This window comes from Epargyreus clarus, unplaced genomic scaffold, assembly GCF_041222505.1.
Source record: "Epargyreus clarus isolate Ecla_fem2 unplaced genomic scaffold, WU_Ecla_fem_2.2 ptg000015l, whole genome shotgun sequence".
Taxonomy (NCBI): Eukaryota; Metazoa; Arthropoda; class Insecta; order Lepidoptera; family Hesperiidae; genus Epargyreus; species Epargyreus clarus.
Genome location: NW_027332223.1, coordinates 6,210,527 through 6,224,728, shown reverse-complemented (window position 1 = coordinate 6,224,728; position 14,202 = coordinate 6,210,527). Strand labels below are relative to the sequence as shown.

The 14,202-nt window shown below is 36.9% G+C and overlaps 1 protein-coding gene across 3 annotated transcripts; it reads right to left on the bottom strand.

Annotated features, from left to right (window-relative positions):
- Golgin97 (Golgin 97) lies at positions 1-13,735 on the bottom strand. 3 transcript variants are annotated; one of them, XM_073080384.1, is made up of 13 exons: positions 13,372-13,735; positions 13,141-13,191; positions 12,774-12,945; positions 11,915-12,072; positions 10,544-10,706; positions 9,475-9,626; positions 7,935-8,081; positions 7,314-7,391; positions 3,724-3,947; positions 3,057-3,213; positions 2,460-2,615; positions 1,872-1,984; positions 1-950 (listed from the first exon to the last, which is right to left on the bottom strand). In XM_073080384.1, exons 1-13 carry the CDS (start codon positions 13,486-13,488, stop codon positions 779-781), a joined length of 1,860 nt encoding a protein of 619 aa, XP_072936485.1. In that variant the 5' UTR covers positions 13,489-13,735; the 3' UTR covers positions 1-778. The 3 variants fall into 3 exon arrangements, with proteins under 3 accessions (XP_072936485.1, XP_072936486.1, XP_072936488.1); XM_073080385.1 differs by lacking the exon at positions 7,314-7,391 and having other exon boundaries at positions 13,372-13,734; XM_073080387.1 differs by lacking the exons at positions 7,314-7,391; positions 7,935-8,081 and having other exon boundaries at positions 13,372-13,733.
- Between the last annotated feature and the right edge of the window lie 467 nt (positions 13,736-14,202).

Here is a 14,202-nt window from a genome sequence, read left to right as displayed (position 1 = left end):
ATTGCAAAGCGACTCGTTTCTATATTTGGAGCGGACTAGCAGTTTGGCGGATCTTACGAGGCGGCGAGGAGCACGAAGGGTGCGCACGTGATGTGCATCACGCGGCGGTTATGCGTCGAGCGTGGGGAACCAGGCGGCGAGGAGCACCACACTGCAGTTACGCGCTGAGCGATTGGAATCAGGCAACTAGAGACGAGCGGGCCACTGTATCGTAGTTACGCGCCGAGCGAGGGGAACCTGCGACGAAAGGCGAGCGGGTCACTGCAGCGTGGTTACGCGCCGAGTGAGGGGAAACATGTGACGAGCGGCGAGCGGACCAGAACCCGTGCCTAGGTTCTGAGCGACAGGTACCAGGCGGCGAGAAGCACGAGGTATATGCGTTTGTGCGCCACATCGTGGTTACGCGCCGAGCGAGCGGAACCATGCGGCGAGGGTCACCACAGGTCGGTTAGGCGCCGAGCGAGGGGCAGCACACGGCAGTTACGCGCCAACCGAGGCGAAACAACCGGCGAGCGGCGAGCGGGCCACCGCATCGCAGTTACGCGCCGAGCGACAGGTACCAGGCGGCTAGGAGCACGAGGAGTAAGGGGACGCGACGGGCACTACGTGGTAGTTATGCGCCAAACGAGGCGAAACAACCGGCGAGCGGCGAGCGGGCCACCGTATCGCAGCTACGCGTCGAGCGAGGGGAACCAGGCGGCGAGGAGCACCACACGGCAATTACGCGCCGAGCGAGAGGAACCAGGCAACTAGAGGCTAGCGGGTAACCGCAGCGTGGCTACGCGCCGAGCGAGGGGAACCAGGCGGCGAGCGGCGAGCGCGGCAGCGCGGCGCGCAGCGCGGCCTCCTCGTGCGCGGAGAGGCGCAGCAGCGCGGCCAGCGCGCGCGTCAGCTGCCGCGCCTCCAGCTCGCGCGCCGTCAGGAACCGCAGCACCACGTGCTTCAGGTACCTGCACACACACACCGATGAATTAACATCATCGTCTTAATTATACAAGTAGGCTAGGAAAAACCAGTTAAGAACAATATTCTGTTCCTATTTTTTGTCCACCGATCTTCTTTGCTTTTATTGTTTTGTTTTTAACTTTAAGTATACTAATATCGACAAAAAATAAATAAAAAACATAAATCATCCCATCGACCGACTTTGTATATTACTTGAATTAAGATCCACACGATCCACAAGGATATGCGCGTTTCGTACATATAAATAGGCTAAAACCATAGATTAGTAAAGATTACTCACTCCTAACAAGAAAATATAACCGGTTTTGACAATAGAAATTGTCACTATCAACTATATTTCGTGTTTGAGAAATATTAAAAAAAATGTAGTTTTTAGAGCATTTACGAATGAAACGATATTTCTTCGCACTTTTTCTTCGATTTTATGTTGTTTTTGGACCACTTTACTGCACATGTCGACATACCGCATAAATGACACCATGACAGTCGGAGACGTAATGGGAAAATTGGCAAACTATTTGTCAGCCATTTTGCCATTTGTGGCTTCTTTCCTTCCTTTTGTGACAGTTGGTAAGATATCTATACTAACCTATGGCAAAATCAAAACAATTCAATACTTTTATCTTTTGTATATCAGCTCATATTATTTTTGTTACTATCTACTGACGAACTCTAGTACAATAAAAATATCACAAATTTTCTATAATAATAATCCAATTTCCGGTCCTACCCAAAAATTAGTAAATTTAATTGGAATATAATTGACGCTAAAGTTACACCGTTATCTCCGCCAACCATGGTAACATACCTGTCTTATAATGAATTTACATATTTTGCCTTGTATTTCCTATTTATATATCCGTGATAATAACTATGATACTCAATAAAATATATTAAAAACATACCTTCTGCTAATTTCCTGTTCCTCAGCGGAACTCAGATCTGATTTACTACTCTGTAGTTCACGTTGCAAAGTTTTCTTCATGTCTGCTATTCGGTTATCTAAAGTCTTAATTTTCTGAAAAAAAAATGTATACTCACTATTAGAACATATTTATTATGAAGTTACTTACTAAAGAGAATAAATCACGCGAAATTTCTCAAACTGAGTTCTTAAACAGTAATCAGATTTATCGCTATCAACAGATCACTTATTGCATTTATGTTCGATAGTTTACGGGCTGTAGTCCCTAAATTGCTATCATGATAATCTAAGGATTACAACCTTGATAAACTCATATTTTGCCGCCTTATCATTATTATCTTTATGATAATCAATGGATAATATTTTTTACATAACAATCAATGAAAGTACATTAATCTTCAAAATGAATATTTTCCAAACTTTTTGCTCAATTGAAACCTATTTCGCTAGAACTTACTTTTTTATATACAAATAAAAAAAATTTGGTGGCCAATAAATTCATTTATTAGTATGATATTAAAATTAATTACATATACTTATTTATAAATGGTTATTAATCAGGTGTTACCTTATTTTTATCACAGATTTCAGTTTCTAAATCTTGTACTGTCTTCTTAAGTGTACTCTCGCTCTCGACCAGCCCGTCCACTCGTTTCTTCAATTCCTCTATTTCCACGATACGAGACGCCTCATTTTCTTTTATTAACATACACGCTGCTTGATTCTGTAAATGCATTATAATAATATTGAATTAATATAAAATGTATGACGTTGAATCTTACATGTAATCATAATCTAAGAAAAAATATCGATTATTCTTAAATGAATGTAGCATAATATGTGCTACACATCTAAAAAATATAATGTTTATTAAACGTGTTAAAATATGTAATTTTATCTGTAAATTTCGCCTTCTATAATATTTTTGGTTTATGGTTATATGGCTATTCCGTGAACACCGCCATGCCTAATGTATTGTTAAAATTCTTATAAAATAAATAGTAAACCCATCTTCATTGCCTAATTTTATCAAGACGGATGATGAATAATCGATTGGTAAAATTTAACCCAGTGAATATACCGTTTTCTTTTTCTTCCTCGCGACTTAATTACAAGATGTAATTCAACTTTGTTGCTGAAAAAATGCTTCATAATCAAAGCCTACCTCTTTATGCTGAGCTATGATCCCCTCCAGCTCGGTGATCTTAGCCTTCAAGTCGGTGACCTCGGACTCGAGGTACCGCTCGTTGCACTTGCTCATCTCTATATTTTGTGACATGTGAGCGTTACGGAGCAACGCTTCGTCCTTTTCGCGTTTCTCTCTGAAATTGAAAATTGTAGTTTCTATAATATATAACTCTACCGTAAAACATACCTTCAACACTTCGTAATCTTATATAAAAAATTCTCGTGTCACAATCTCAGTTACCGTACTCCCCCGAAACGGCTTTGCCGATTTTCACCAAATTTTATATGCATATTCAGTAGGTCTGAGAATCGGCTACTATCTATTTTTCATACCCCTAAATGATAAGGGTTGTTCACCCTTAACATTTTTTTTATTTATATGGCAACACAACGTTTGCTGAGTCAGTTAGTAATATGTAAAACAACAATATAATAAACTATATAACAGTTTTAATTACTTCTTTTTTAACTTAGGAGTTCTTTTTAAAGAATCAAACTGTACTTAGACTACTATTAACTAGAATTACACAGTAAAATTGACATACGTGTATTTAACTTTATTTATGTAACATGTGAGGGTGGAGTTTATTTTCATATTTACCTTTAATCGAATCTACAACTACCCTACATAAAAAATGCCTCACTTGTCAAACTTCCTCTGTATGTCTATGCAGTCGTGTTGTATCTCGGTGACGATGGAGTTGAGGTGGTTGACCTCCGCCTTCTGTTCATCGCACAGCCGGTTCGACTTCTCCACCTTCTCCCGCAGTATCTTCACCAGCGTTCGTTCATTCTCCAGCGCCTCCGTCAGCCCCCTGTTCTCTTCTGTCAGCTTCTCGATACGGCTCTCTAGGTTCATCGTTACTTCCTGTAACATTTTGTTAATTGTCAGTGTTGTAATATGTCAAGTACGTAACGATATCGTCAATGTGCTTGTGTGTAGCCTTTAATAAGAATCAATTTGTGTTTTTTTAATTGAAATAGAATTGATTTATTCACTACAGTGTTTATTCGATTAAAGTGGACTTATACAACTATTCAGTTGGTAATTTAATTTAATAATGGTAACCAGTATTTGTCATCATTAGTTCCAGTATATTTAAACCACTTTTATACCTCAATGGGCTAAATGAATCAACATTTTCTATGAAATTTGTCAGACATAATGTCTTATAGCGAAACAACACCTTATAGATACGATACCAGTTAAATACGAGATATTGATATAGGTCTCGCAATCTCTTAATATATTTCGAGAATAGACTAATGAATGCATTCCAAAAACGGCCTGCAAATATCATTAAATTAGTATTTTGAACACAGGCACATTGATAATATCGTCACGATCAATTTCAGAACGAAAATCCCATCGTATAATAATTGCTCAGCTATAGCTAGTGATTGTGCGATTATTCAATTATTTTACCTTATTCACTACGTCACATTAACTACACTACAACTACCATTACACTACTACATCCAATAAAAAATGAATCAAAATTGTGCAAATCAATTTTGTGAGGTACGTATTTTGATAAGTAGTGCGGTCCCGTGTAAACTAAAATATTATGGTTATAATTTATTAATTATTCGTAGGAATCGTTAAGTGGTCATCACCAATCTATAATTAATGGCCCGACATGTTATTTGCTTCACTGTTATATAGGCTTAATTAAAAGACCCTTAATGATTTATAAATTAGTATTTTTCCTTTGTAAAAAAATGTAATTAGAGATGCTGTACTTGTTATAAAACGTTAATGTAAGTAGTGTTAATTAGTTGATAAATGGAAGTTACTATGAAATGTCCAGATAATTTGGTGATCGTAAGTTAAATTGATATAAATTTACTTAAAATTATATTTAACCATTCACAGAGTTAAAGATGATGCAAATTTATCAACTTCATGAAAGAAGCGAAGTGATAAAATAAAAAAGCTTTACTTCGTCATGCACGGTCGAGGAAAAACAAAGAAAAAATAAAATGGAATGTAAAGTTTATTGCCAAAAATATGCAGCATAAAATAAAACATGTCCAACGAAATATAACTATAAAATTAATAAAAACAAAGCTGTTTGATTAACACAGTACCAGATATAACCAATTCATAAAACTTATGTGACATACACTAACTTATAAACTTGTATTTTCGATTGCAAATCCAAATATTAACCTTGACTTAGCGCTGATACAATATTAAACACTTACTTGAAACGTACGCGACACGAGAACGACACAAAACAAAACTAAATGCGAGTCACTAAACACGAATGATATAATATAACGGATGACGCATGTTTCGTAGTCACACACACCACGCGACTGACAACTAAAATTCGCACCTCAGACTTGCAAAGATAGTCACGTGATGTGCATATCTATATTATAAACATTATACTTTACAATGATAGTGTTGCGATAACACGTTTTATACAGAACTCCGATAAGATTGTTCATATTATATCGCTGTTAAGCAAAAGTGAAAGCTAAAGCTGGGTGCTCACACCGTGCAAACTTATCTTGCTCAGTGTAAAGTGAATTTTGGTGTACAAACAAATACCACCTGTTATTTATGTCAATATATTGAATCACATATAATGCGCAGTCACTTTTTAAGACGTATATGATAAAAGGTATTTTCCGCTGATGGATTTAGATAAAATTATGTACTACGTTTAAAAATTCTGACTTACACAATAAGATATTAAGTATCAGTACCAAGTTTCACAGACAAATCTAGGTTTAACTAAAAATCTTAAAATGAATCTTCGTATAAACTATAAATATAATTTCTTTCTTAAGGACAAATATACAATATATCCAATACCTACTTTTAAAAAGTACATACTGCTAAAATCTATTTAAATATAATTAAGTACCAAAAATAAAATTAGTGCTTATGTACCTTGAATAGTAATAAAACAAATAAAAACATGTGACTTAACAAAAAAAAAACAAAAATAATGTATACTTAGCTTAACAAATACAACAGGAACTCAAATTTAATAAAAATACAATGTATATTTTGTACAATCCCATTGCGATCCGAATTTCATTGTATATTAAAATAAAATGCATATAAGCATAGTTGCCGTGCGAATTATAATAATTTCAAAGCACTAACAAAATTATAATCTACATCGTAAATATGTACTAATCAAAACTACTGTATAGGAATAGATGTAATCACAATTTTACAAATCTGTAACACATTACTATGTAATAATACGAACCAGAGTTGTCGTATAATCAATTTCATAGTCACCAAAAAATATGATGAAAATAAAAATAATAATAATTATTTCTTACTTTAATTACTTATTAATAAAATATGTATATAACACACTTCTAAATAAAAATATGACTAAAAATAGTAATGTGTTATTTTACACTATTAAGTACTAATAAACTCATCCAATCGCAGTAAATAAATTCTATACTACTCTTTTCTTTGTACTACTTTCTAAAAGATGTGTAAATATTGTAATCTACCTTATATTAAGATAAGACAAGTTTACTAGATTTATCTCACAGTAAGCTCCAGTTTATACTATCCGAGTAATCCATTTATTACATCCTAAATTACTTAAAATAATTGTATTGGAATAATTCTTCAAATATTTCTTAAATATAACAATTGAACTCACATGTTACTCTAAAATTGAATCTATCTAAAACTATATACATATGTATATAATTATATAATATGTATGTGATATCTTAGGGCTTAACGGATTTTAACATATATTATGAAGTATTGTTGTTTGTCTAATTTATAAGAGTCTCATATGTTGCATTTTAAACATTAGGGTTTTCTGTTTTTTATAATAATTATCGAGTTGGAAGGAAGTTTTATTAATGAAAATAAGTATTATGATAATGTTTTAATATTTGTGTATTAATATAATGATAAGTATAAGTTGGATGGAATATAACCTGTAGAGAAATTATCCTAAAAATATATAAAACACGAAATAAAATTGTTAGGCATATATGTTTAGTAATAGTAAAAAAATGTTTTACCTATTAGTGCTTAGAGCTGTTTCAAATATAAGCTCAGCAAATAATTATACAAAAAAAAATGTTTATAAAGTAATATATTAAAATTTCTAAATATACTTCAAGCACAGAGAACTAGGATAGCATAAACTGAGCCTAATTTATCGGACGGCACGCGTTCTATTGGCATTAAGTACTAAGGACACCGCTAAATGCTGTAGAGGCTCGGACTCACTCCCGTGTGGCTCGCGGCGTTGCGGAGCGTCTTCACCTCCATCGCGAGCGAGTGCACTTCCCCGTTCAACCGCACCACCTGGTTCACCGGCGATATCAGTTACACAGCTACATAGACCTACAGTAAGTAACTAAAAGTGCTTTGAATTTACGAGCGTGCGAATAAAAATGACAGCGATGTTGTTACAACGATAAGCGAATGATTCTAGTATTTACAGTTTGAAAATCGAACAGCAAAATAAATATAATACCATGGCTACAGACTCACGCCGAGAACCCCCGAGAACACCCGAGAAGCGTGAATGTGATGGCTTTCTTGCCTTCTCGTTCTCGACTTCGCCTATTCTCCGACCGGTGTCGGTATTTTTGCCCGCTTCAAAGGGTTTCTCGGACGAGAAAAGAGAACGGTACCACATTCTTCTACCGTCTCGATGCGACCGTGACATTGCATGTTGTCGTGTCACTGTCATCCATTCTGTATAACGGTCGAGAATGACGAATGAGAAGGTCGCATGAGTGTAGATACCCTCTCGGGAAATTCTCGGCAAGATTTCTCGCGTGAGTCTGTAGGCCGCTACAAGAATGATTCGATGCGACGTCGGCTACGGATCCTACTTCATACCTTCGCGTCGCTATTGGCCAGGCTCTGCTTGGCCTTGTCGAGCTCCGCGCTGAGGGCGAGCAGGCGGTCGCGCAGCCGCCGCGCCTCGTCCTCGACGCGGCGGCGCTCGGCGCCCTCCTCGCCCGCCTGCCGCGACAGCCGCGCCACCTGACACACAACCCCGTATCACAGGCCGAGGGCTTACACCGCACCGGAGCTATTGCACACATTTTCTTTGTACATCCCACCCAACGCGCTAAGGGTGTAAACATGCCCGTGACTGGAATTACTTTCAATCTTCCTTGGAGCTGAGAATGTTATTTAGTTGTCCGTGTCTGAGTAATTAGAACATTTGCGGCAAACAACGGCAGTTAAAAATACAGTTTTGCCTTATCGTAATACATAGCTTCATTAAATTATTTTATGTTATTTAATATGTACATAATACATTAACAATATAAATTAATAAAGCTTAAATATAAAAAGTATAATAAATAAACTACACATATATAAAAATGTAGCAAATAGAAATGAGATAAGTAAATAAATTATTTTTATATACAATGTTATGGGATCATAAACATGCATCATGCTTGATTCATGCATAAATCAATTATACCACTATGTAAATTAAAATTTCAATGGAATTTTCTATTTACGTATCAACTTCATGCACATTATTTTTTCCTCACATGAATATAAATAAATAAACGATTTAAAAAGTTCGCTTACTGCGATGATTTTATATATATTTTTTTATTATTGATTGAGTATCTAAAATTCACTGAATAATGTACGTAAAATAATATTTAAAACGCGCACTAATTTTCCACTTCACTAAACCACAATAAAAAATAATCAAAATTGTATACCTAAAATATCCTAACAATTTTATAATGATTAATTAAAATGGTGTAACATTAAAAAAAATGTGTGAATTGCATTGCTTCAAATAAAATAAATGTCTGACGATTAAGGTTGATAGTGATCCATAATATAATGAAGATGCAATTTGAATACAAAATCATAAATAATAATAATAATATTTAAATATTAATAATTGTTCTTGCGACTAAATTATATAACAAATAATCATAAAAAATCAACATTATACTCTTGATGAAACGAACATAAGGCGCGTTTTAAAACCACGAAGCACTAATAATACTTAAGACTGAAGAAATTGCTAAGAGGATTGACCCTGACTTTGTATAGTTATTAATACGATGAACTATATTTAAACAAATAAATATTCAATAAATAAACAAGTTTTTATTTGCATACAGTCCACCTGACGGCAAGTGGCTACTGCCGCACATGGACATCTGTAATCGACCCCAAATAGGATTAGATATTGCTACCTGATTTCGGGCCCAGATGCGCCGCTGCCCCTGAGGACTAAGCTGGAACGCCTCGGAAAAGAATGCCTCCCATACCACACCCTTGAAACCAGATCACAGCAGCGTTTAACACTGCTGTTATGAGGCAGAAAAAGGTGTCGCAGTGGTGCCGCTGGAGTCGAACCACAATGGTTTTACCATCTTCAAGAAAGTTATTTCACCTGTGTTTCCAGCGATGCAATCTGTCCACTCCAGGAGGTCTTAACGTCAGCGAGCGCCATTTTAGCTTCCTGCAACTGTCGCGTGAGCACCGCACGCTCGCGGGCGATGCGGTCGTAGTCCGCACAACCCGTCGGTTTCACTTCGCGTTTGTCTGTACAGAACAACGTTATTAGAATAGTATTATTGTAATATTCGTTCCTTATTAATGAACAATGACAGATAGATAGCTCTTTATTATTTACACAACAACCATATAGTACCACAACTCGTGTCGGTGACCAATGAATTATAATTATATTTCATGGAACAAGGCCGTAACTAATAACCATGTTTGACTAACTTTCAAAAGTAAAAAATGTTTATGGTAAGATAGAGATACTTATGTGAGTGTTTCAACTTAGCCCTCAGGGGATAACGACGCATTTGTGGCTAATGTTATGTAGAACTCTTATCCTATCTGGGGTTGATTACAGATGTCCATAGGCGGCAGTAGTCACTTACCATCAGGGTAGACTGCGTGCTCGTCTGATGCTCTTATAATGTAAAAAAAATTAAACTATCAAGCATAGTTTAAAGTTCGCTCACCATCATCATGTATGTTATGGTGAGGGTGTTCGGGAATATATAGTTTCGGATTGCCTGGCCCTGAAGGCCCGTTTGAAAAATTCAACCTGTATAGATAGTTCTCTCACCATAGTCGTGCATGTGATGGTGCGGGCATTCGGGAATACTTGTAGTTTCGGAATTGGCCCCGAAGGCCCATTTGAAGCATTTACTCTGTTTAGTTCTCATCATCATCGAGCATGTGATGGTGCGGGTGCTTGGCTATACTTATAGTTTCGGAAATGGCCCCGAAGGCCTATTTGAAACTTTCACCCCGTATTGTTGGCTCACCATCGTCGTACATGTGACGGTGGGGGTGCTCGGGTATACTTAAACCCGCTCCACATTCTCGCGAGATTCTCGCAAGATTCTCGCGAGAATGTGGAGCGGGCTTTATATTTTCGGAATTGGCCCTGACGACCTGTTTAAAAAAAATCACCCTATCTATACAAGTCAGTCACTCACCGTCATCGTGCATGTGATGGTGCGGGTGCTCGGGCGGCAGCGCGGCGCGCACGGCGGCCAGCTCGTCGGCGCGGTCGCGCGCGCTCGCGGCCGCCGCGCCCAGCTCCGCCGCCAGCCGCGCGCGCGCGCGGGCCCACTCGCGCCGGGACTGCTCCAGCTCCTCCTGGAGGATAGATTAGTAAAGATTTCTCGCTCCTAACATAGATTAGTAAAGATATTTCGCCGCCTTGAAATTGAATGAAGCCACAAACGGCTTATTTTAGTAAGTTCTTTTTTTTAATTCTTGACAAATAAAAAACATTTTTAGAGAAAATTTACGAATAAATAACTAATACTGCATAATTTACGTAATACATAAATAAATTATTTCAAATGTTTTAGGGACATTTTAGCACGGAGACGTGGCAAAACTTTTTTACGCAACTATTTCAATTCTCAAAACTGGGTACATTTTCTTGTTAGGAGTGAGTAATCTTTACTAATCTATGGCTCCTAACAAGAAAATGTAACCTTTTGACAATTGTCACTGTCAATTATTTTCGAGTTTGAAAATATTTAAAAAAAATGTAGTTTTAGATCATTTACGAATGATACGATATTTCTTCGCACTTTTTCTTCGATTTCGTGTCAACTGCACATGTCGGCATTATTCCGCATAAATTACACCATGACAGCCATTGAACAGCTGGCAGAAGTCAGCTGTTTAAGTCATTTAATGGCTTCCTTCAATTACAAGCCAGTGAGATATCTATAGTTGTCTATGTCCTGTAGAGTTATGCTTTAATTAGATTATCGCGAACAATCCGCCGAAAAAATTTCTGAAAAATCACGAGTGTGTAAAAGAAAAAGGCATTCTACACTCACAGCCCCACACTAGGATTATCTGTGTCGTGGGTGCCATGGACAACCGTAGACAAATACACAAACACCCAGTCATAATTTAGATGTCTGGCTGGCCGGGGATCGAACTCGGGACCCTCTGCGCGTCAGACCGGTATGGTGACCGCTCCGCCACGCGGGTCATCAAACATGGCTACAACGGCATAACCATGGCATTTATTCTCGCCAGAAAACCGACCATCGACGATAGTCATTCTTCCACACTGTTTCAATTTACAACGTCTATTGAATACGTCTGAGTAAAGTCACAGATTACAAAATACAATGTGCAAATAAATACATAAAACCTGTGGCTGTTCATATGAAATTATCAAAATATTTAAAAACACATTTTTTATCTGAAATTGATAACTAAACAATATTTTAGAAATAATTTATGATTACGAGAACTAATGTGTATCTTAAAGTCTTCAGTTTGAAGATTGCAAGACTACATACATAATGTAGTTACAGGCTATATAAAGCACTTACAGTAACCGCATCAAGCCTATCCTGAGCATTTTCAGCGGCAGCTAGCCTCGTTTTCAGTTCATTCAACTGTCTGACAGCTGTGTCCCTCTCGCTCATTGCCTTAGAGGCTTCCGCTTGCGCTGTCCGTGCAACTGTTTGCGCTGCAACTGCTTCTTCACCTGTAAACAATTTGTAGACCTCCATTTTACAAGTTAACATAACCCCAGAAGTGTAACTATCTATAAGGCTTACTTTATTACGACAGCTTATTAATCAAAGTTTCGAGCAGTGAACAAAACCTTGATGTCAAATTTATAACCTTGTACCTACATTCTGGTGTTACAACACTAATGTCACATGACCAATTACTGTTATCCCACAAAAGAATTTATTATTTTATGATAAAGAATAATAATATTATTATGTTTAGTACATTTGTTTTATGTTTATACAACAGTCATCAAGACGACTCACATGCAGCATTAATTTGTGCATCTCTACTGATCTAACCCAAGGAGAGCTTTGGTAGGAATCCTTGACAGAATTTTAGACCCTGTTTATTTAGTGTTCTATTCTGGTCTCTGTACTTTTTGTACTTTCATGTGTGTGTTGAATGTCTATATTACAGATGACTAAGGCATCTCATGTGGGACTATCACAAGGTAGTATTTATTTATTTTATGATGAATAGTCAGAGCAATATTCACTGCAATTGTTATCCAATTTCCTGCCTAAGAGACTAAATATGATATTGTGGTCCAAACTCTCATTTTAAAGGAGATCTGTGCCCAGTTGTGGCACTACAATGGGTGACAATGTCCTTTGTCTAGTAATAGTCCATTGTCATTATCAAAACTGAGCGTCATATGCAGATACATACCCTGAACAGAGGCCAATGAAAGCTTTAACTCTTCTAGCTTCTGCTCCCAGTACACATCTCGATCTCTCAGTTTTTCCTCCAACTGAGCAGCATACTGCTGTTGTAACCCTGTATGGTCCACCTGCCCCCCTGTACGCTCAGACAAGTACGAGTGTAGCTGTGGAGATATTGACTGAAAGCATAGATATAATTATAAAGGGTGCAAAATGAAAAGGTGTCTTGAAGAATATTTAATAGATCTGTAACTCCATCTGTAGGAACCAGCTACAAATGTTTAATAAAGTTATGGATGTCATATAATCAATTGTATAAGATGTCATTTCTATAGTAAGGATCATAAGGAATGAGTGGAATCATAATTACTTACATCTGATGTTGTATCTGCCTGTCCTCCAGAACTAGAGGGGCTTGTTGTGGACTGCATAAAAGAAACAGAGTAATAAATATCTCACTTATAATATAATAAGTTTGCATAACTTGGATTTCAAATACAATTGATATTATTATGATCAGATTAGTGAAGAGATAATTAAATATTAAAGAAAATTAAGGAATTAAAACTTTTACGTGTTTACTTTCCATGATTAAATTAACTTACTGAATCATCTCTCAGCGCTATCCGACCCAAAAAGGCTCCGCTGCGCCAACTGCTGGTCAATCTGCTCAGGTCGCTTCCAGTCTCCTCCTTTATCTTGCTCTTGAGACTCGCAAACATCGTAGCTATTGCACACCAAATGAAAGGAACAAACCACTAATAAGACGGGTTTGCAAATTACCCCGATAATGTTCGACAACTACACAACTCCCGCTTCAGTGAAGCGTTAGTGTCCCAATTAGTCCCAAAAACTGCGCTCACGTATACCCATTGTTAAGTGAAACTTCAACCACGTCCGAGCCGATACAAAATCATTTTTAATAATAAAAACTATTAAACTACAAAGACTTTCTCGCGACACAACACCCACAAAAAATACCAATTGTCAATCTGACATTTCTGAGATTTGACATTTATTATAATTGATGACATTATTGACAATGTCATCGCTGGACGCCAGCATAATATGTTGGTGAACTTAGCATAGCATTTTCCAGCAGAGCACTAAAAAATGAGAGTTCTATTCGCATGCACATGAGTTCTATAGTTCCTGATAGTTTTCAGGAATAGTTCTGGCGATTTCACGGAGATAAAGCAGAATAAAATAATGCTCTGCTAACTTCACAGAGCAGAGCATTTTCTACAAAATTGAAAAAAAAGCTATTGATTAGTGTAATTAGCTTAATATCTAGAGTTCCTAATAGTTTTCAGTGATAGTTCTCGCGAAATAAACTTAAAAAATAATTTATAGATAAAATAAATAGACAAAAATTTAACCAAAAAAAAAAATATGCAAAAAGGTTATTTAAAAGTGGAAACTCGTCGATTTTGCAA

Bases quoted from the DNA above. Each gene is read 5' to 3' on its own strand.
- Golgin97 (XM_073080384.1), bottom strand. From the start codon at position 13,488: ATGTTTGCGAGTCTCAAGAGCAAGATAAAGGAGGAGACTGGAAGCGAC. The intron at 9,627-10,543 runs GTGAGTGACTGA...TGTTCTGTACAG, and splicing joins CCATCACATGCACGATGACG to ACAAACGCGAAGTGAAACCG. The intron at 3,948-7,313 runs GTGAGTCCGAGC...AAAATGTTACAG, and splicing joins ACGCCGCGAGCCACACGGGA to GAAGTAACGATGAACCTAGA.